General features: G+C 39.3%; 3 protein-coding genes across 3 annotated transcripts; all 3 read left to right on the plus strand.

Moving 5' to 3' along the window:
• Positions 1–392: 392 nt before the first annotated feature.
• On the plus strand, positions 393–3,054 carry slc61a1 (solute carrier family 61 member 1). Its single transcript, XM_085344841.1, has 2 exons — positions 393–515; positions 873–3,054. Exon 2 carries the CDS (start codon positions 954–956, stop codon positions 2,397–2,399), a length of 1,446 nt encoding a protein of 481 aa, XP_085200967.1. The 5' UTR covers positions 393–515; positions 873–953; the 3' UTR covers positions 2,400–3,054.
• A 651-nt stretch (positions 3,055–3,705) lies between these two features.
• Positions 3,706–8,005, plus strand: LOC146610260 (protein lifeguard 2-like). The gene is made up of 12 exons (XM_085344210.1): positions 3,706–3,866; positions 5,094–5,184; positions 5,319–5,407; positions 5,555–5,619; positions 5,722–5,775; positions 5,871–5,921; positions 6,018–6,057; positions 6,310–6,347; positions 6,586–6,673; positions 6,790–6,885; positions 7,579–7,632; positions 7,774–8,005. Exons 1-12 carry the CDS (start codon positions 3,852–3,854, stop codon positions 7,921–7,923), a joined length of 831 nt encoding a protein of 276 aa, XP_085200336.1. The 5' UTR covers positions 3,706–3,851; the 3' UTR covers positions 7,924–8,005.
• A 2,952-nt stretch (positions 8,006–10,957) lies between these two features.
• senp1 (SUMO specific peptidase 1) lies at positions 10,958–18,798 on the plus strand. Its single transcript, XM_085344573.1, has 18 exons — positions 10,958–11,540; positions 11,727–11,785; positions 11,879–12,066; positions 12,149–12,224; positions 13,030–13,222; positions 13,373–13,517; positions 13,613–13,731; positions 14,063–14,346; positions 14,461–14,524; positions 14,726–14,764; positions 14,848–14,932; positions 15,030–15,170; positions 15,544–15,675; positions 15,982–16,185; positions 17,429–17,508; positions 17,619–17,703; positions 18,246–18,341; positions 18,432–18,798. The coding sequence occupies exons 1-18, from the start codon at positions 11,407–11,409 to the stop codon at positions 18,492–18,494; spliced, it is 2,187 nt and encodes a 728-aa protein (XP_085200699.1). The 5' UTR covers positions 10,958–11,406; the 3' UTR covers positions 18,495–18,798.
• Positions 18,799–19,846: the final 1,048 nt, after the last annotated feature.

Below are 19,846 nucleotides of genomic sequence, written 5' to 3' on the forward strand. Positions count from 1 at the left end.
TATGTATTATTCTGCCTCTGTGTCTTTTTTGTAAACATTTGTGTGGGAAATATCAGTTTAGAAAAGAAACATAGGCTATGTTGAGTAATTAGGCCCGTAGTTGTGCAACACTGTACACTGGCAGTATGCTGTGAGTGTGTTAACCAAGTTTATACATTGTGCAATTATGTGAACGTTAGATAATTTATTGCTAGCAGACTGCATTAATAAATTAGGCTATTATTACATTAGCTGTAAGCAACTTTATAGTACCTATGTAGACTGTCAATTGCAATGGAAAAGATAGATTATAAATTTGCAATACAAGATGTCTAGAAGCACAACCTTCTCCCCAACAAAGTGAAGTAAGGGTGCCACCTTCTGGTAGAATAATGTACAGCGGATCCCGGAAGCGGATGGTGTGCTAGCGAGTGCTCACTTCCACGTATCATTTGCTGTCACTTAATCGCTTCACATGCCGTCATCGTTTTAGCCTCAGTAATAATAATAATATGGGACCACTGTTAAACGTTACGGTAAGCTCTGTCACATAAAAATGATAGAATAGAGCAAACGGGGGGAAGCCAGCACGAGCTGTTCATATTAGTGGCAGGTTAGCTCACAGGCTAGCCTTAGCTAAACAACAATAGCATGCAGGTACATCTGTTTGCTGATAATTATCTGCTTGTTTTGAGCGACTTAACTGTCGTAAGTTAGCGGTTTAATCATTGACGTAGGTAAGATTGAAGTTACGGTGCCATATCTACCTGGACCTGTTGTTGTTGTCAAAATGTTTTGGGTTTTTCCAAGTTAAGCAAGAATGACGATGCCGAGTTCCTGACTCATGAACACTCGTCTGTCTGTAATATTTTGGCCACTTTGTCTGTCCGCAGGCGCTGAGAAACAGAAAGAAAAGTGCTGCAAATCCCCCGAGACCTCAGCTTTGACCTCCAGTGGGAGCATTTCATGACAGCATGTTGGTGACAGCGTATCTTGCCATAGTTTTCCTGCTTGCCCTGTGCGTTGGCCTCGAGCTTACGGCACGCCGCGTCACCCCACCTCAGTCCACCCCTACAGCTGTAGCCAACCCAGCTTTCCGTGGCTTCCAGACAATATTCCTCAGGGCATACCTTCTGGCTTTGTGGGCAGACTGGCTCCAGGGTCCTTATCTCTACAAACTTTACCTCCACTACAGCTTCCTGGAATCCCAAATAGCCATTTTGTATGTATGTGGTCTGGCCTCTTGTGTTCTCTTTGCTCCTTTTGCAGGCTGGCTCCCTCAGGCTTTGGGCCGCAGGCAGACCTGTCTTCTGTTCTGCTTGTCATACTCTGCTTGCTGTCTCACCAAGCTTTCCAGAGACTACTTTGTTTTGATTGTGGGCCGCATCTTGGGGGGACTGTCCACATCCCTGCTAGCAACCACATTTGAAGCCTGGTACGTGCACCGACATGTTGATGTCCATGATTTTCCCAAGGAGTGGATCCCCAGCACCTTCACCAAAGCTGCTACCTGGAACCACGGACTCGCAGTGGGTGCAGGGCTGGTGGCTAACTTACTGGCTGAGTGGCTCCACCTTGGGCCAGTAGCCCCCTTTCTCCTGGCAGTCCCCTGTCTGGCTTGCTGTGGCTGGGTAGTCCTGACTGACTGGGGCAAAGAAGAGGCTCAAGGGGTTCCTGAAGTAGACAAACAGACTCTGCTCACTGGCACTCCAAATGGAGGTGTGACCCATTTGTCTGCAAAAGCACGGTTCTCACGCAGCTGCCACGAGGGGCTGCGCTGCCTACTGTCAGACAGGAGAGTCATGCTCTTGGGGGGAGTCCAGGCTCTGTTTGAAAGTGTCCTCTACATTTTTGTTTTTCTGTGGACCCCAGTACTGGACCCTCATGGGCCTCCTTTAGGAATAGTCTTCTCTTGCCTGATGGCTGCCAGCATGGTTGGGTCCTCGCTATACCGCCTAGCCACCTCAACCCAATACCGTCTACAGCCTGGGCACGTACTCTGCCTTGCTGTGCTGATGGCCTTCTTCTCTTTCTTTATGCTAACCTTTTCCACTGCCCCAGGACAACCTAGACCTCATGAATCCTTTCTGGCCTTCCTGCTCCTGGAGCTGGCCTGTGGTCTCTATTTCCCTGCCTTCAGCTTTCTTCAGGGCAGGGTGATCCCAGAGGAGAAGCGGGCCGGTGTGCTGGCCTGGTTCCGGTTGCCGCTGCACCTGCTGGCCTGCTTAGGGCTGCTGGCCCTCCACGGGGAGGTATCAGGAACAGGTGGAGGGGAGGGTGGTGGGGGCACCAGACACATGTTTGGAGGCTGTGCCGTCATGATGCTGGCAGCTCTGATGGCTGTGGTCAGTCTTTTCACCCTGGGTAGAAATGACACAGATCTGAGACTGGAGGGAAACAGAGCAGAATGGGAAATGTAACAAGTCGATCAGCCACATGTCCACTTTTGCTTGTCTGGTTTAAAATGTTTTATCTCAGTTTTGTCTAACTGAACCTAGAGACATCATATTCAACCAGACTACTTTTAGGTGCACATTTTGCCAAAAGCAGAGTTGAATGAAATTGTGGGGTGTTTTGGTAAAAATGTTTAACATTTTATGTCATGTTGATTCCTTATTGTTTATTGGTTACAGACTTTTGTTAATGTCTTTGGGAACATTTGTCAATGAAACTGTTGAAAACTTGGCTGATACTTTTTGTATCAGTCCACTAATTATTCCAGATGAAGTGTTTCTGTCTGTAGGGATTTCACCTGCCAGAATCCCAAGAAGATTTGGTGATGCTGAGCCTTCACCTAATGCTTAAAGACAAATCTGAAAAGATTTTACTTAAGAGACCTGAATGGATATTTGAAATTAGGTGATGGCTAGTAAGTAGACTAGCAAATGAATGTTAGTGTCTACTATATTTCTTTTATTTCTTCTGCAGTGCATTGGTTCCTGTATGTTGAGCAGGATCTGTTTTGATTTTTTGGGGCGGGCGGGGTGTCCTTTAAACCAGGCAAGCAGCAGCAGCTTTACTTTGAATGTCTTTCCTGTGTCATCTGCAAAATGCTCTGTTTTGATGTTCTTTATATGGCTCTTTGTGTTACACTTTTAAATAAAAGTGTTTGTAATATGTTAAATTATATTGGGAGGGAGTTCTATTTTGTGGCATATGGTTGTTTTTATAACATTTATTCAACAGGAGTTTACAAATCATTATTACAAATTATATAACATGTCTATTTTGATGTTTTTGAGAAACCGCTTTGATTTGAGTTTTCTTCATTAAAAAATCTCAATTCAGATTCAGTCAGAATCGTTTTAGCTGTTAAAAATACTGATGGTGTGATTTGAATGTCATTGTCAGATGTTGACTAAAAGCATGTTTGACAGCATTCAGATGCAAGAAGAAGAAAGGAAAATCTTAACTGGTGTTGAAAATCTGAAAATGTCACTGTACCCTGCAAACCCCCGCTGTCCTGGTTCTGCTGCAGACCATATTTCCAGATTCGTCTGGACTTCTGTCCTCATAACGCATCATGCAGAGATCCGTACTCCCTATTTTCCCCGGTGCTGTGGTACAGTCCCAGCGTTTCTCTATGGTGCAACTTCATCTGGATGCTGCTAGAACATCCCTGGGTGGGTGAGGGAGGGGGGTGTCTGCTCGAGTCTGAGCGTTGTTTTTGGATTACATCACTGTATCGTCAGAGGTTGGGTATTCAGTCTAAAGAGGCGAGAAGACCACATCAGTCCCAGTCCTTTCTCACAGCTGTCAGTCTTAGTCTCGCCAGACTCCGAGAAATATCCCAATAAAGAAGACCCCACCGCGCTATTGTGTGTTTGGAATACGCACCGGGGCTACCTACTGCTGGACAACACACAGGCATCATGACGCAGGGCAAGGTATGAGCTTTAATGTCGTTATTCAGTTAGGACTTCATTGAGACGTCGAAATCAATATTTTTTAATTCATTTACTGTGAATATTTTCCTAACAGTTAATGTGAGTGCCTACCCAATCCATTTAGTCCCATTATTATCAGGTGCGTAATGGCAATGCGGACCTGTAGATGAAACTGGCTTTCGTCATTTTCAGTAATCATAGAATTACTTGAATAACTAATTTTGCGCGATGCACCGTCACATTTTCTGCAGGACTCGAGCGCACGGGGTTTCTCATTAGTGAGAAGTTAATCTACTTAATTAATTTTTTTCTTTTCATATTCAAAGTATTTTTCACATTTTGTGTAAGTGATACTTTAGCAAATGCGTCACATCACCATGACAACCTTTATTTGTGTAGACCTGGCTGCATGGTTACATCCAGGCGGTTACATCAGTCATTGAGGATTCTGGATTATTATTGTTTTAAGCTTAACACTGTGCATCTTATTTCTTTAACATCGCCTGTCTGTTATGTTTTCCAGACTAACGATATAGATACGAATGATCCCCGTGGGTGTTTCTTATCTTTAAATATAGATCTTGACAGCTGAAGGCTTCATGCGCATAAACCTGTCAATCAAAACCTTTTGTAATTCGTTATAATTACAGTTATTAAAACTAAAAATGGGTTAAAACTTGACGTACCCCACTGAAATTGTGACAAGGCAGCCTGACGTGTCCGGTGAAGTGTCAATTATTAAGAGCAGCTGCTATTTGAGCTGAGGGTTAGATCATCGGTACTATGAGCTGAGGTTTCATTTAAATTTAAAGCACCAAATTAAACTTTAATGGGAAAGTGAACATTTTACACTTATATAAGCTGTTGATAATAGCTGTTTACTATTTTTATAAACAATATTTATGTTTTTGTTATTATTATACATTTCTTTAGTCATTACTCCAAATCTTTGGCGCAGTTCATCCTGGTATAGTACAACACCTATCAAAAATCTACAAGTCCTCACTTTCATATCAATATGTATTTTGTTGACATTAAAAGCTACAAATTAAAACCCCTTTACCCCAGTCATATGTGATTCCAGATATGGAACCATTTGCACTCAAGATTTAATATTAAATAAAGAGGCCAAACATAGGAGATAGTCAGAAAAAAAATGGTTTGCTATTCGTTGAAATAGAAGTGTTAAGTTGAAGATAACAAAGTGTTCATCTTGTATCCAACCAGCTGGCACTTGCAAACAAGACCACCAACGGCTCTTCCAGTGGAGAGGCCTTGGTGGCGCCTGCACCTCCGAGCTATGAGGAAGCTACTGCAGGTATGGCTGCTTTTTATCCCTCAAGTCATCTTAAAGAGTCTTCATCTTACATATACTCTTAAATATTTGCCATCTGTTAAATTCATGTGGTAGTGATGGGATTACATAAGCAAATATTGTGATGATCCCTTTAGGCGTCAGTGCTCCTTGCTACAACGATGTTGAGATGCTGACAGAATTCAACTGGGATGATCGCAACATCAGGAGGGTCTTCATCCGAAAGGTATGAAAAAGCTTAATTACCTAAAATGCTTACTGATGATAACACTGTGACTGTGAATGCAGCGCATCACTGATAATGTGTTGATCAAGTGCTTTTATATACTTTATAGGCCAGTACATAGAACAAATACTTTCTTTCTTTTTTAAGGTGTACAGCATCTTGATGATCCAGCTCTTGGTTACTCTCGCGATCGTGGCTCTGTTCACATTCTGGTGAGCGTCTGATGAAAGCAGATTTTTTTTTCCAGTATCCTCTCATGTTGAATTGTATAAGCCTCGAATGGTAGCACACTTACCTGAGCCACTCTCTTACAGTGACCCTGTGAAGGACTACATTCAGACTAATCCTGGGTGGTACTGGGCCTCTTAGTAAGTAACACCATCCCTCAGAAGTGTACACTTATTTTGTGTTGGTGTCTCTTCTGTCTAAAGACATATCAAACAATATTCTTGTTGTTTTGCAGCGCTGTTTTCTTTGTCACTTATCTGACCTTGTCTTGCTGCTCTGCACCAAGGTGAGGCAGAAGTTATCAAAAAGGAAATGCACATCATATGGAAACAGTTCACATCACATCAAATATTGAAACACTGGTCTTTGTTTACCCCTACAGGAGACAGTTTCCATGGAACCTGATTCTGCTTGTCATCTTCGTAAGTATATCGCTGATGTGTGTTATCTTTTTAATAAATATGACCTTGCTTACACATGGATGGGATTCTCTGAACTTTTTTTTATAGCAGTAAGATATAACTCATTATTTTGTGCATTTAAAAGCTGACTTGCAAGTTAACTCTGGAAATCTAACAATAAATATATAGAGTTTTTTTTAAGGTGATGTTATTTGTTATGCTGTTATTTGCATATAATGCCTATATTTTCCGACTGACTGTCCTATGTTACAGACTCTCTCGCTCTCCTACATGACAGGGATGTTGTCCAGGTATATTTTGCATGCCTTCTTTAGATTGTCTTCTTAATGGATTTTATATTCAAATAATTATAGCCAGCAGTGTATTTTCTTTACAGCATGTCAGTTTAAAGTTAGCATACTTTATTTATTTTAGCAGAATAATCCGATCTGTGCCAGTGCTTTTTAGGCCACCTAAAAAAAAGTATCCTGAACCCCCCACCCTGTGGTAACAATTGCATAACATTTTACACGTTTGCTGTTTTAACAGCTTTTATAACACCAAGTCAGTGGTGATGTCTCTGGGCATTACAGCAGCAGTCTGTCTCCTGGTCACAGTCTTTAGCTTTCAAACCAAGGTGAGAAAACCGAAATGCTCTTCTTTCTGTGCACTTGTGAATCTAACTTCCCTGAATCACCTTTTCCTACATGTTGACTTACATATGTCTGGTTTGATGTGCTTTCTTCTTTGCAGTTTGATGTGACCTCATACCAAGGTGTGCTTTTTGTCTTCTGCATGGTGATGTTCATCTCTGGCTTGGTGCTGGCCCTTGTCCTCCCTTTCCAATATGTAAGTGTGATCAAACTAATCCAATAATCGCATAATTTTTCTGTCAGGTAAACACGAGTTAGCTGATTGTACCAGAACAGCCGGGATTTAAGACACCAGACACAAATTTGGACACAACTTCTCATTTAAGGTTTTTTCAGTTGTTATTATTTTCTGTCATGTAGAACAGTAGTCTACTGAAGAGATTACAAACATGTGGAATTCGGTGGTTAATAAAGAAAAAATAGTTTCACATTTTTTATTCTTTAAAGCACCTTTTGCTTTGACAGGAGTTATGACACTGTTAACATTTCCTCACCCTTCTGCATGAGGTAGATACCTGCTATTTTCAGCAGTATAGCTAACTCTCAGACATCCTTTGACTCTAGTAAAAAATCTTCTCGACGTATTTTTAGACTACCTAACCATTGTGTCTTAAAAAACAATAAATAACTACACATTTCTTTTTATTTGTTTTAGCAGTTTAATACAGTAGTCAAATAGGGCTGGTTGTTGTTTTGCTTTTGCTTAAATCTACAGTATTTAAAATAGTAAAAATGAATAAAGTCCCTCAAATGAGTACATGTTTTCAAACTAATACAGACTCAACTCCAAATTGAGAACATATAATAAAATATAATGGTATTTCAGCTGATTGCTTATTGTAAATTAGTAAGTGGAATCACAACTAATAAATGAATATGTGTCATTCAGGTACCCTGGCTGGATGGTGTCTATGCTGTGTTGGGGGCTATACTGTTTACCATGGTGAGCGTATAAAGAGATGAGCTATTACTAATAGGCCCAGTCACATTTAATAGAACACGTGCAGTAGGTGCCTACAAACAATATAAAAGTTGAGTTATTTGTTTTTGCTTTTTTTAAAATTATTATTAATATGTGTTGCAGTTTTTGGCATTTGATACCCAACTCCTTATGGGGAACAAGCGGTACACCATGAGTCCAGAAGAATACATCTTCGCCACTCTCAACATCTACCTGGATATCGTCTACATCTTCTCCTTTTTCCTCCAGATCTTTGGAACAAAGCGAGAGTAAACCTGTCGACAAGAGCTGCACCAATTACAGAAATGTAGTCAAACATAAAAAGAGTCTTTTAAGCTGTTGTTGATAGTGGTGATGAGGCTCCCAGTTAACAGCTTTATTTATTTATTTTGCCTTATACAGATGAGGTTGTCAATACTTTGTACAAGTAAACACCAATTTCTGGGGTATGTGAGTATTCACACATAAAATGTCTATAACCTTTCCATCGTCTCTAGCATGTTTGTGAAGCCATGAGCCAAACTGTGGCCTATCACCCAGAAACACTCAATAATCAGTGATCATCTTCATTTCATGTAGCGTTATCAGACTGTGAGTGTTCATATAAAACTATATGGGTCTCTTATTGTCATGCTTGCATAGGTATAATAAATTTCCTGCAAATAATAGATGTTGATAGTCATTAGGAGATACATTATGGATGACTCTAAAAAAAATCTAACTATGCCAAATTCAGTCATTATATCATGGCACTGTTGCTGTGGGTTTTCATGTGGATGACTGGAAGCACAAATGAAACTTTAAAAAGGCTTAAAAGACTTGAATAATTTGCCTGTTTTCAGTCGTATCTATTCTTGTCTTACTACTGTGAATTACAAGAAACCCCACTGTGTCTAACAGTTTGAGGGTAGGAAACACGTTCTCTGGAGTTTGAATGACAATCTAAAAAAAAGATTTATTCAACGTGGGATTTTGGTGTTGATTTCTGCCTTGACTTGTTGATTTATGTTAATGTTATACACTGTTTGGTCAGTAAGATATTACACTATATTCACCTTGTTGTGGTGTTTATGGTATGTCATTGCATTTGAATCTGAACTCTTTTAAATCATGTTTTTTCATGAATAGTACTTAGTTTGAGGAAGCCTTCATTTTCAGCATTATAGTTTTTTGGGGGGGTCTGTATGTACACTTCTGTAGCTGGTTTGAAGTGGTGAGAAATGGTAAAATATAAACATAACAGTGCCATATGTGCATGGATTGACTTTTATTTTTCATAAGGCCTGTACTTAGAGAGGGATTTGAACGCTATATTTCATAAGATTTGAAGTTTATTTTTTTAAGACAGAAAGATGTATTTTAGAAAGTGTATGAGATAAAATGTGTAGCGAGCTAGATGCTTAAAATAAATATATGTCTTCTAAAGTGGCCTTGGATAACCTTTATTTGATTCCATTGATGCAGTTTCACGTTTTATCAGGGCCCTGCATTTCACGCTAGATGTTAATGTTATATCGGGTGAATGCGTATGACTGTCATCATGGTTCTCTCTGATTAAATAAATTGTGCTAAAAGTATCTTGTTGTTTCATCTGTATCAGTTAAGTCTTTGACTGAACAAAGGGATTCTTGGGTTTGGTAGTTTGGGGCATCCCCTATACTGGGAATGGGTTAAGTAGCAAATGCTAAAAGACGTTATACATTGATTTACCAATATATTAGGTACACCTGTTCAATTCCTTGTTAATGTATATATCCAATCAGTCAAGCACATGACAGCAACATTGTGCACTTAAGCATGTATAGATCGCCAAGATGACCTGCTGAAGTTGTAAATGACCATCATAATGAAGAAAGAAAGGTAATTTAGGCATTTCAGAAACTACTGATCTACTGGGATTTTCCTACACAACCATCTCTAGGGTTTACCAAGGATGGTCCAGAAAAGTGAAAATATCCAGTGACCAGTATGGTAGTATGGGAGATTGAATCTACTGTGTCATCCTATCATGTCAAAATAGGCCAAATTGTCTGAGGAATGGTTCCAGCACTTTGTTGAAAAATGAAGTCAGTTCTGAAAGCCAAAGGGGGTTCAACTGCATACTAGCAAAGTGTCCAGTGAGTGTATGGGTTCATAAAGACTCATATTTATCATTTTTATTGTACAAGCACAAGGTCATCCAGAAATAGACAATCCACTTTTACAGTTCACTTGTGATTTGCTGCAGAAACACATACATTTTAAGGAAACATCCTTACTGGTGTATCTCTCATGGAACAAATTGGTTTATTGTGTGTTGCAGAACTTTCAAAAATAGCATCTGGCAACACTTTAATTTAAGATTAAAAAAAAGAAAGAAAAAATTCAAATTCAAATTTTATTTGTCACGTACACAGTCATACACAGTACGATATGTAGTGAAATGCTTGGACAACTGCTCGTGACCTAAAGAGAACAAAAAAGGAAAAGGCTATGAATAAGATAGGAAATAAATATGAAAAATTAAAAAGGGTAAATTTAACTAGGAAGGAATAAAATATAAATTAAGGTTAAAAATGAAATAACTGTACAACACAAATTAGAATGAAGGGTAAATTTAACTGGGAAGAATAAGATAAAGATAAATATATAAATTAAAGTTGAAAATAAAATAACTGTACAACAAAATACACAATACACAATATAGAACTATATAAGAATGTATGAAGAAATCTAAATCTAAATAAATATATACACAATAACAGCAGCTGTACAAGTATTAACCGGAAATGAAGAATATAGTGACCAGTGTTGTGCAAAACCAAAGTCCAGAAAGTCCAGTGTGTGTGTAAGAACCATATGTGTGGGTCAGTACTGTGAAACGTGTGAAATTATGGCATTTCATCCACTTGGGATAAGAACAGTTCCGTAAGTGCATTTCCCCCCTATAAGAATAGAACAGAATAGCCCTTTATTATCTTTGTACATGTACAAGGAAATTATGGATAACGAAATAACTCTCATTCACCATTGTCCTTGACCTCATTGCTTTTTCCATCGAGGTCAAAGGCAATTGATCAGTAAAAGAAATACACAGGATTTAGTGCGCTTTGATTGTATCCACAAGTCGAGTCCTACGGCTGTGACGTAGGACTAAACGTCAAAGACCCTCCGTTAAACCAGAGCCCTAAGGCGTCCCACCATTCTGCAATCGACCAGTTAGCCTTAGGTACACTGGAATTTACAACCTCCAATCACCCAATCACAATGTACGATGGTCAGACGCTCGGTTCAGCCATGTTGTGGTTTTGAATGAGGAAGAAGCGGGAGATGTTATTCTTCAACGAGTTTATTTACAATTTATTGTCACGTTAAGGATATATAAATGAGTTAGGGTGTAACCCAACATGATTTTCGTTTTCCTGAACGCGTCGGTTGCGACTTATCGCATTCCCGTCGTAATTTAAACATACTTTCATAAATTAGCCGTGTAGCTAACAACGTTAGCTAGCAGGGTAGTTAGCCTAGTTTGCTAGTTAGGTAGCTAGCTAGCTAATTGTAAGCTAAATATCAGGCGGTTTTGCGAGTGTTCGTGTGGTGATAAAATGGCATTTGTTAGGAGTGTTGGTGTTTGAAGCAGTCTCGGCTAACTTTGCCCGGTCGAAAAAAAGCACATTAGCTTAATTGGGTTTGACTACATTGACACTAAGGCTGACTGAAATCAGTGACAGCGATTTGTCTTGAAACTAGCGCCGTAATTTCCAAAACTTTTGAGCCATGTTGAATAAAATCTGCGAATGGATAGAAACGAGCGTTGCCAGTCTTCGCAATGGTGTACCAGCTGCCGAACACCCACATGCTCAACGCACACCAAGAGATGGTCAGATGAGGAGGAAAAGACCCTTTGAATGGTACGAGCAGATATATCTGAACTCCCTTGGTAATCAATGCCAAGAAGCTTAAACCCAGACAGAACTATGAGTGCAGTGTTTGTGTGACCGCAGTGTTTTAGCTCGCTGTCCATTTAGCCGTTATCTTAAGTTTGACAAAAACGAGGTAGCGTGTTGTTAACAGGATACCGTCTGTTTTTCTTTAAGTTTGGAAGATGGCCATAACATCGACCAAGATGGTTTGGTGATAAAGAAATCACGAATGGGTAAGTAGAAACTCACTTTGTTATGTGTGTTGTGAATGTAATTGTGGAGAGTATAGGCACACATTGTTTTCTGTGTGTTTGAAATTTCTACAGGGGATCTTATCGACTCAGTCAAGAATGCAGCTGAAGGGGTTAAGAATCACAGCTCCAATGTGGCTGCATGGATGAAGAACAATGTAAATCCTGCCTTGAGGAATATGCTGACTACCTCCCCTGGTTTGCCACCTGGAGAACCTCATCCGCGCCCCTCAACATCATCAGCAATTTGGACAGGGAGGCTGGTATGGTGCAGATTTATGGGTGTCCCTGTAAAGACTGTTGGCACACGTGAATCTTATTTAACTTGTATGTGTTCGGATTTAGATCCTTGACAGGAATTCTCAGAATGAGACATTTGCTGCTCCCTCAACAACTTTGGAGTGGAAAACGTCAAAATCTGGTAAGCTTAACATTTTAAACTTTTCAAAAGTTGTTGTATTAACAAAACTGAGCTGAACAGAGATGGGCATATGCAGCATTTCCAGAATTCCACCCTCTGGGAATGCCTGTCCACTCCAAGTAACTATGATTAAAATTAAAAGGTTTTAAAACATTCACTGGGTTTTGGATGTTGTGGCACCAGTTGAATTACAGTGTTTTCCAGGACAGTGCTGTTGTAAGAGCTTTCAGCTTCCAAGTATGTCTTTTAAATTGTCTGACAACCTTTATATTTTGTTGTTTGTAATACCTTCTTACTCTACAGTCTTTAATTGGAAATATTTTAGCAAATGTACTGTATCAGACTGTATGGGCTTTGTGATTTTCATACCCCAGTTCTGCTCTTGTACTACTTAATTGCATAAACACTAATTTGTCATCAATCTCAGGTACGTTAGGTCCAGAGTAGTTGGACGGTGACACAGTGACATTAGTTTCAGCAGCATTGCGAATAATTTTTTGATAGCAACAATACAACAGGCCTTGTTACATAATAAAATATAGAAGTATTAGAATGTATTGCAGTATTAAGGGCTGATTTAGGCTTCGATGGTGATGAATAGGGCAGTCACAATAATTGCGGGCTACATTGACCCGACATGTAGTTGGGTTTCTTGGAAGATGCACATCAGGTTACTTAATAGGTTATGGAGTAGATTTTGCACTGAAGCATATATCAGGTGTAAGTCATGATATGCGATCTGCATTTAAGGTTTCAAAACCTGTCTGGGCTGTAACTCTTACTGTACTTTCTCCCTGTATTCCAGAGTGGTTGCGTAATGAGAAGTCAAATACGGGATCAAAAGTTTGTAGGCGACAAGTGTGCATGAGTCCTGTGCATCGTGAGGTGCCAAAAACAAACGGGCATTCGGTTAATTTGCCACCCTCCATCACCCCTAAATGGCAGCCTTCTCCAAGGCTGGGCAGGCCTTTAAGTCTCCGAGCGCATGGAACTCAAAGGTATTCTTGTATTCCTTACATCTTTTGTGTGTCTGACAGAAAATTCTTTTTCAGCAGTTGCTGCTTGTTAAATTATTTATTATTGTGACATGTAAGCAATATTCAATCATTGTTATAATTTTTTTTGTAAATCCAAAATTTTGTCTGCAGTTCGTTTAGTGGAGTAGGTGCAACAAGCAGCTCTTGCACCAGCATGTATGAGAAGACCTTTCCCATCAAAGTGGTGCAGAGCCCAACACACAGTACCTCATCAGGCTGCTTACCCAAGACCAGGCCCCGCTGCACAGCACAGGAGGTTATTTATGAAAGCAGTAATGAACTGTGTGTATCCTTCATATCTATTTGTTGCATGTCTGTGTGTTCATACTGGGGTTTTTCTTTGTTTAACAGTCTGTTCGAGAGGAGGAGAAGGAGGTCTACAGGCAGCTTCTTACTATGGTCTCTGGTGGTCAGTCGTCTTATCTTCACAATGGCAGCTCGCACACTATTGTGAGGTCTCACAGAGATTTGTACGTATTGAATCAATGCCATGTTCCTGTTACAAAAAATGTGTAATGAGATATAATTTTGTTTTTTTTTTTGGGGGGGGGGGCGTGAGAGAAGCATGAAAGGTAGTTTTCATATCTTCTTATTTTGCGTAGCATGGAATGACATGGCTTTCATGTGCATTGAGCCAGAGACTTCAAAGGGGATCTTCTTTTTTTCCTGGTGTGCACATTATCATGTAGCTATGGTATGTGGGGATCAGAACAGCCTACCCCACTTTATCCTGTTGTTGTAATCATGTTGTTTCCAGACCAGTCACTTATTGTACCATTCTACTTGTCATTGTCCCATTAGCACCAGCTTCCTGACCACCAGCCGCAGACTGCTGCAGTTCTCTTCTCCAACTGGGTCAGCAGCAGGAGGAACTTCAGAGGGGCCCAGCAGTCCCGCCAGCCCCAGGGGAGTCTCTAGCCAGTGCTCCAGCAACCTTCCCAGTCCACTGGGGGGCCCCAGCAAGCCAGAGATCCAGACATGGTCCCTGGACAGGGACCTCAGTTCCAGCAGAGGAGCTACTCTCATATCAACTCCTTCTCCATCAGCTCTGCAGGATAACTCTTCTCAGGACACACAGTCATCAGGTAATCATACTGAGTACTTGATGGAAATGGGGAGAGCGTGGAACATATTATTGTAAGTGAATTAAACGTTACTTGGTGGTTGTTCATGGGTCTTATTCTTGCCTTTTCTTACAGCTCATGATGGCGACTCTGTAATTATTGTAGATGAGCAAAAAAGTAAAAAACAAGACAGCTCGAGGTTAGTATTTCTTTTGGTCAGGCTTGCTATTTGAAGTGTAACTTGGTTAAACATAATACAAACAGAGGCATATATAGCCAAACATTTCAAGTTGTTTTCTTATTTTGTTTATAAATGTGTATGTGTATTAAGTGTTTAGGTAGATTTCAGCACAACCAAGGTTTATACATATCTCATCACGATACATTTCTGTCTTAACAGTGTGCCATGTTTCCAAGCTGAGTTATGGATCAAAGAATTGTAAGTGTATTAAATTATTTAATTTACACGACATTTGAATAGTGCAAAAAGGACTTTTTTCCTTTTTTAAATTCTTCCTGTAGGACAAGTATGTATGACTCCCGGGCGAGGGAAAGACGGAGACAGATAGAAGAGCAAGAAGCTCTGGCTGCTCAGTTGCTGCAGCAGGTGAGTGGTCAACTCACAAAACCTTATTGGGTTAAGATTTGGCATGTTCATTATTTTCCCTTTTGCGTTAATTTGCTTTGTAATTTCTGGTTCTCAGCGCCTGTCTGACGAGGAGCAGCGTAGCCCAGATGTCGAAGTCTTTGTTCGAGTTCCTTTGGAGAAAGAGCTTCCTTTGAGTCCTATCATAAAAGAAGAGACGTCTTTGGAAGAGAAACCAGAATTCCCTGAACTTACAGAGGTATGGAAATTGTACCCTAATGTACTTGCATAGCTCATTATATATTTATTGAAATGAGTGACCACAACAGACTGTCGCAGGGAAGTATGTTTTCTAACTACTATTTATCTTTTAAAAAGTAAAACTGCAACTACATTTTGATGATAGATGTGCAGAGATTTCTTCTACAATCTTTTGAAAATTAAGTGCTCTCTGTTGGTTTTGTTAAGGTTCCTCATTTAATCTCATTTATCAGTAATATTCTGATTAAGAACATGAAGGGACTTTTAATTACTGTCCTTGCATATTGTCAGACTAATATAAAATATATATAAAAATGTAAGTACTGTTTCATGGTTTTATACATGTATACTGTCTCATTCTTCCTCTTAAGGAAATGGAGGCTGAAGTGAACAGGGTGCTGCGAGGGGGCAATCCTCATGAAGTGTTAAGTGAAGGTTTTGGTCTCAGCCTTACACGTAAAGACCTGCAAACCCTGAGCAACCTCAACTGGCTCAATGATGAGGTGCGTAAATGTTGTATTAGAAATGAAGGGGGAAAAAATAGAGATCTTATTGACACAATTAAGAAACACAGCTCCAATGTGGCTACATGGATGAAGAACAGTGTAGGTCCTGCCTTGATGAATATACCGCCTACCTCCCCTGGTTTGCCAGGGGGAGAACCTCAGAAGATGTAGAGAAAAAGAAATTATCGGTTTCTCTACATCTTCTATTTAAAACAAAAAACAGTACACAATTAGATTTATGATCCACAACTAAACGAGTGCACATGTCCACTTGATCTAAACTGTCTCTCTTTAATTTCCCAGGTGATCAACTTCTACATGAACCTGCTGGTTGAGCGCAGCAAGGATTCCAACATGCCAACAGTCAATACGTTCAATACTTTTTTCTATCCCAAGCTGCGCAGCAGTGGCTATTCTGCTGTCCGCCGCTGGACCAAAAAGATGGACATCTTTTCTAAAGACATCTTGTTGGTTCCTGTCCACTTGGGGGTGCACTGGTGCCTTTCTGTAAGTCCCAATGGCTGTTGTAGAAAGTAATCTAAAGGTTTAAGGGCGAGCATAAACAGGCCTGCTTTGTCAGTGTTATATGATGATTATAAGCTTTGACAGCACAGGCAACCATGTTTAAAAATGGCTGTAGTTCCTCAATGGTGTTTTGGTTTTTCTGAATTATCTAAAGCTAAAAGTCTTCACTTTGAGCCAACGTTTTACAAATAAATACACCTTGATTATTGGACCTAACTGTGTAATAATACACAGTATAAAAATGTACATAGGCTCTTAGTCTCAAATGTGAAGCCAATATGGAAGACGCACCTTTTCAGAAAAGACATTTGGTCCAGATTTTTGCCTGATTGTTTGAAAGTTGTTGGGCATAATGGATGTGATGTGATGTCGTGAGGGGAAAAGTCTTTATTACCTGAGTGGTTGGTGAGTGAATTCTGGAAGCTGCGAGAGACGCTAAATGAGTGGTGGTCACAAGATGGCCAAGCCAACTAAAGCACTTTAAAATAGTAACCACTGACCAAAGTGCTAGACATAGCAACAAAATTAGAAATTAAATATATTGAAAAAATGAATACAATTAAAATGACAACAGAAGAGGTGGGGTCTTAAAAGCAGATCTAGAAATTGGGAAGAGGCTTGTCTAATGTGAAACAGCAACAAATTCCACAATTTGGGAGCCACTATGGCAAAAGCCCTATCCCATCTGAGCTCACGTCTATTCAGGCAAATCCCCAGTAGAAGTCTAGGGGAACACAACTCTTGGCCCTGCCCTCAATAAATAAAGTATAGTATAATTTAATATAGTATTTTTGCATACAATTCCTTTGAAAACCAAAAACCAATAGTAGATTTATGCTGTCTTTAGTCAGTAATTTATGCACAGCAACAGAAATGCATCTTCTGTTAGTATCTTAGCGTTTTTGTACATTGAAATTACAAGTGCCTCTCAAATCATGTTTGAATCACACATCGGGGAAAAAACCATTTTGGAAGCACTCATGGAGACTTTGATTTTGCTTTCAGCTTTATTTCCATTATTTTACGATAAAGTAAATAATGAAACTTCATAATGTTGGACTTAAACTGGAAACAGTAGGATCAGTGTGATTACAATAACCATTGCATTCTTAATAATACTGTTCTGTCGTGTAATAAAATTATTGAATTTATTGTTGTTTTAAGGGTCAGTTAAAATGTGGATATAAATATTTTGGGATTTTATTTAGCATTTTGTTTTTTTCAGGTGGTGGATTTCCGCAAGAAGTCCATCATGTACTTTGATTCTATGGGAGGAAACAACGATAAAGCATGTGAAATATTGTTGTAAGTTTCTGTAGCAGATGTGCAATATTTGTTTAAATGGGTTATGTGTTTTGAGAGGTAAATATAAGTCACTGAGTTTTGCACTTTTGCACTTCAATTTTGTTTTCCAGTGAATACCTGCAACAGGAAAGTAAGGACAAAAAAGGCAAAGAACTGGATACCTCAGGCTGGATTCTGCACAGCAAAACACGCAATGTAAGTTCTACAGACAAGGTTGTTGTGACAAGTGTTCAAATCACATGGTTTCAGGAATTTTAGATGGGATTTCATTATCTGCCTCACAGTATCGTTTTATTTATTTGGCATTTTACTTGTTTCTCTTTTCTATCAGACACTGTTCTACAGTTGAATCTGATAGCTGTAGATCTATAAAGTTCTTTTGGTTTTTTTGTAAAGCCCTCACTAGGTTTCTGGTAACAAATGGTTTCAAAATAGTGACAAATGTTAGTAGTCCAGTCTGAGATTTTAAGTATACAATGTTCTGCTGCTTTTGTAAGCCTCCACAAGATACGAAAGCCATGTTATTGGAGCGTGGATGATTTGAAATGTTTAAAGATCCAGTTTCTTATGTTTGTGACTTTTGTTTTCTGAATTTTCAAATTAGTTTCTCAGCAGCTTTTACTGTCAAGACATTTTATAGATAATTTGTCAAAGTGTCAGATGTCATTTTGCACTGTAGGTTAATCAAGGTTTGATTTGCACGTGCAAACTTGTCTTCTTTCTTTTCCTGTTCTTAGGAGATCCCTCAGCAAATGAATGGTAGCGACTGTGGAATGTTCACATGCAAATATGCAGATTACATTACCAAAGACAAACCAATCACTTTCACGCAGGTAACTTCAAACAGCATCAGTGAGAGTATCTTTTCAGTAAGCAGTCATAATGAAGGCTTAAAAATGTCTTTGCTCTTTTGTTTTTGACAGAAACATATGCCATATTTCAGAAAAAGGATCGTTTGGGAGATTGTAAACCACAAGCTGTTGTGATGTGAGGATGACAATTGTGAAGTTGTACAGTTGCCTCACATCTTGATGATGGTTGAGTTTTACTCCCCAGGAAAGGACTCGCAGATGGGAGACTTGAATTCTGGGAACAACTTTCACACCAGCTCGTCTGATCAGGAACCAGCTCAGCGATTTCCATCCTCGGCTAAAAGTAGCTGAAAGGATGTTGCTGGAGCAACAAATCACTGCCTCCAACTTCTTCTACAGTTTTTTTTGTGTGTGTGTCAGACAGCAGCTCAAACGCTTTGATTTGTACGGTCCAGTCAGAACTGTTTTTGAAATTACACTTGTGCAAATCATACTCTGAGGTGGAATGTTCATTACATGTTTTTGTGCCACAATCAGTTGTCATTGAGCACTCATTGATTAACATGTATTGTGTTATCAGTAAAAGTGTAAAAAAAAAAAAAGTGTTTTAAAAGCAGATTACATTCCCAAATGTCAAAGTCTCTATTTCCCCCCTGATCTTCACACATGAGAACTCCACACAATGGTGGCACAATCTGGTGGCACACATGAGATTACACACATCGTGTTGATATTAAAAGTGCTTAGTTTGTTTCAGGCAGGCCTGCCTGGGTAAAGCATGTAGGATATTTGACACCTATTGGTTTGCTACACATTCTCCAGTTACCTGCTTACACTGGTTTTCTGTCAGGGATCTGGAGCTTAAAGACATTTGGAGGTCTGACTTGGACTTTTGTGTTACTGCATACAGCTTTGCTGTAATGTCTACAAAGTTCAGAGTTGCAGCTTATGTGTGGATTTTACTTTAGTCTGTGTTTGGACGAGAATTTTGATGTTATAAGGTGAAGTTAATATTAAAATAGGTAATTACCTCATTGTTGCAGGTAAATTGATACAATGCCACTCAGTTCTTTATGACACTTCAGTAAAGCTGAGAAATTAATGTGACATAACCTCAGAGTATGATTTAGAGTGAAAAAAAACATTGTTTCTCCTTGATGCTGGTTTGCAGGTGTAACCAAACAATTACACCGTAAGAGTACGGTAAAAGTTCTGTCATTTGTTTATCCAGTTTTCTTGATGGTGTAAAATAAGGTTAAAAGTCTATTTTATGTATTTCGGTGTTCTTTTGTTCAACAACCTTTTGGTATATTCAGTATATTTTGAACTTTGTATATACTTAAAACATATACAGCAAACAATGTAAAATACTTTTTTTAAGAATGTATTTCCTATCTATTTTATCTAGACTCAAGTCTGTTTTAGAAATAAATTCTCATGTATTGTGGCTTTTTTCTCCAAATACTTTCACATAAACTCAAACTAATTTGTGGTTTCAAAGACACGAGGTAAAGCATGAACTTGTC

The sequence above is a fragment of the Diplotaxodon limnothrissa genome, linkage group LG20, assembly GCF_057381915.1.
Source record: "Diplotaxodon limnothrissa isolate DT_005_m linkage group LG20, D_limnothrissa_male_GT1.1, whole genome shotgun sequence".
Taxonomy (NCBI): Eukaryota; Metazoa; Chordata; class Actinopteri; order Cichliformes; family Cichlidae; genus Diplotaxodon; species Diplotaxodon limnothrissa.

Coding starts and splice junctions, on each gene's coding strand:
- LOC146610260 (XM_085344210.1), top strand. Junction 6,058..6,309: donor TGATTCTGCTTGTCATCTTC/GTAAGTATATCG, acceptor CCTATGTTACAG/ACTCTCTCGCTCTCCTACAT. Junction 6,886..7,578: donor TTGTCCTCCCTTTCCAATAT/GTAAGTGTGATC, acceptor TGTGTCATTCAG/GTACCCTGGCTGGATGGTGT.
- slc61a1 (XM_085344841.1), top strand. CDS start 954: ATGTTGGTGACAGCGTATCTTGCCATAGTTTTCCTGCTTGCCCTGTGC.
- senp1 (XM_085344573.1), top strand. CDS start 11,407: ATGTTGAATAAAATCTGCGAATGGATAGAAACGAGCGTTGCCAGTCTT. Junction 11,786..11,878: donor GATAAAGAAATCACGAATGG/GTAAGTAGAAAC, acceptor AAATTTCTACAG/GGGATCTTATCGACTCAGTC. Junction 15,676..15,981: donor TCAACTGGCTCAATGATGAG/GTGCGTAAATGT, acceptor TTAATTTCCCAG/GTGATCAACTTCTACATGAA.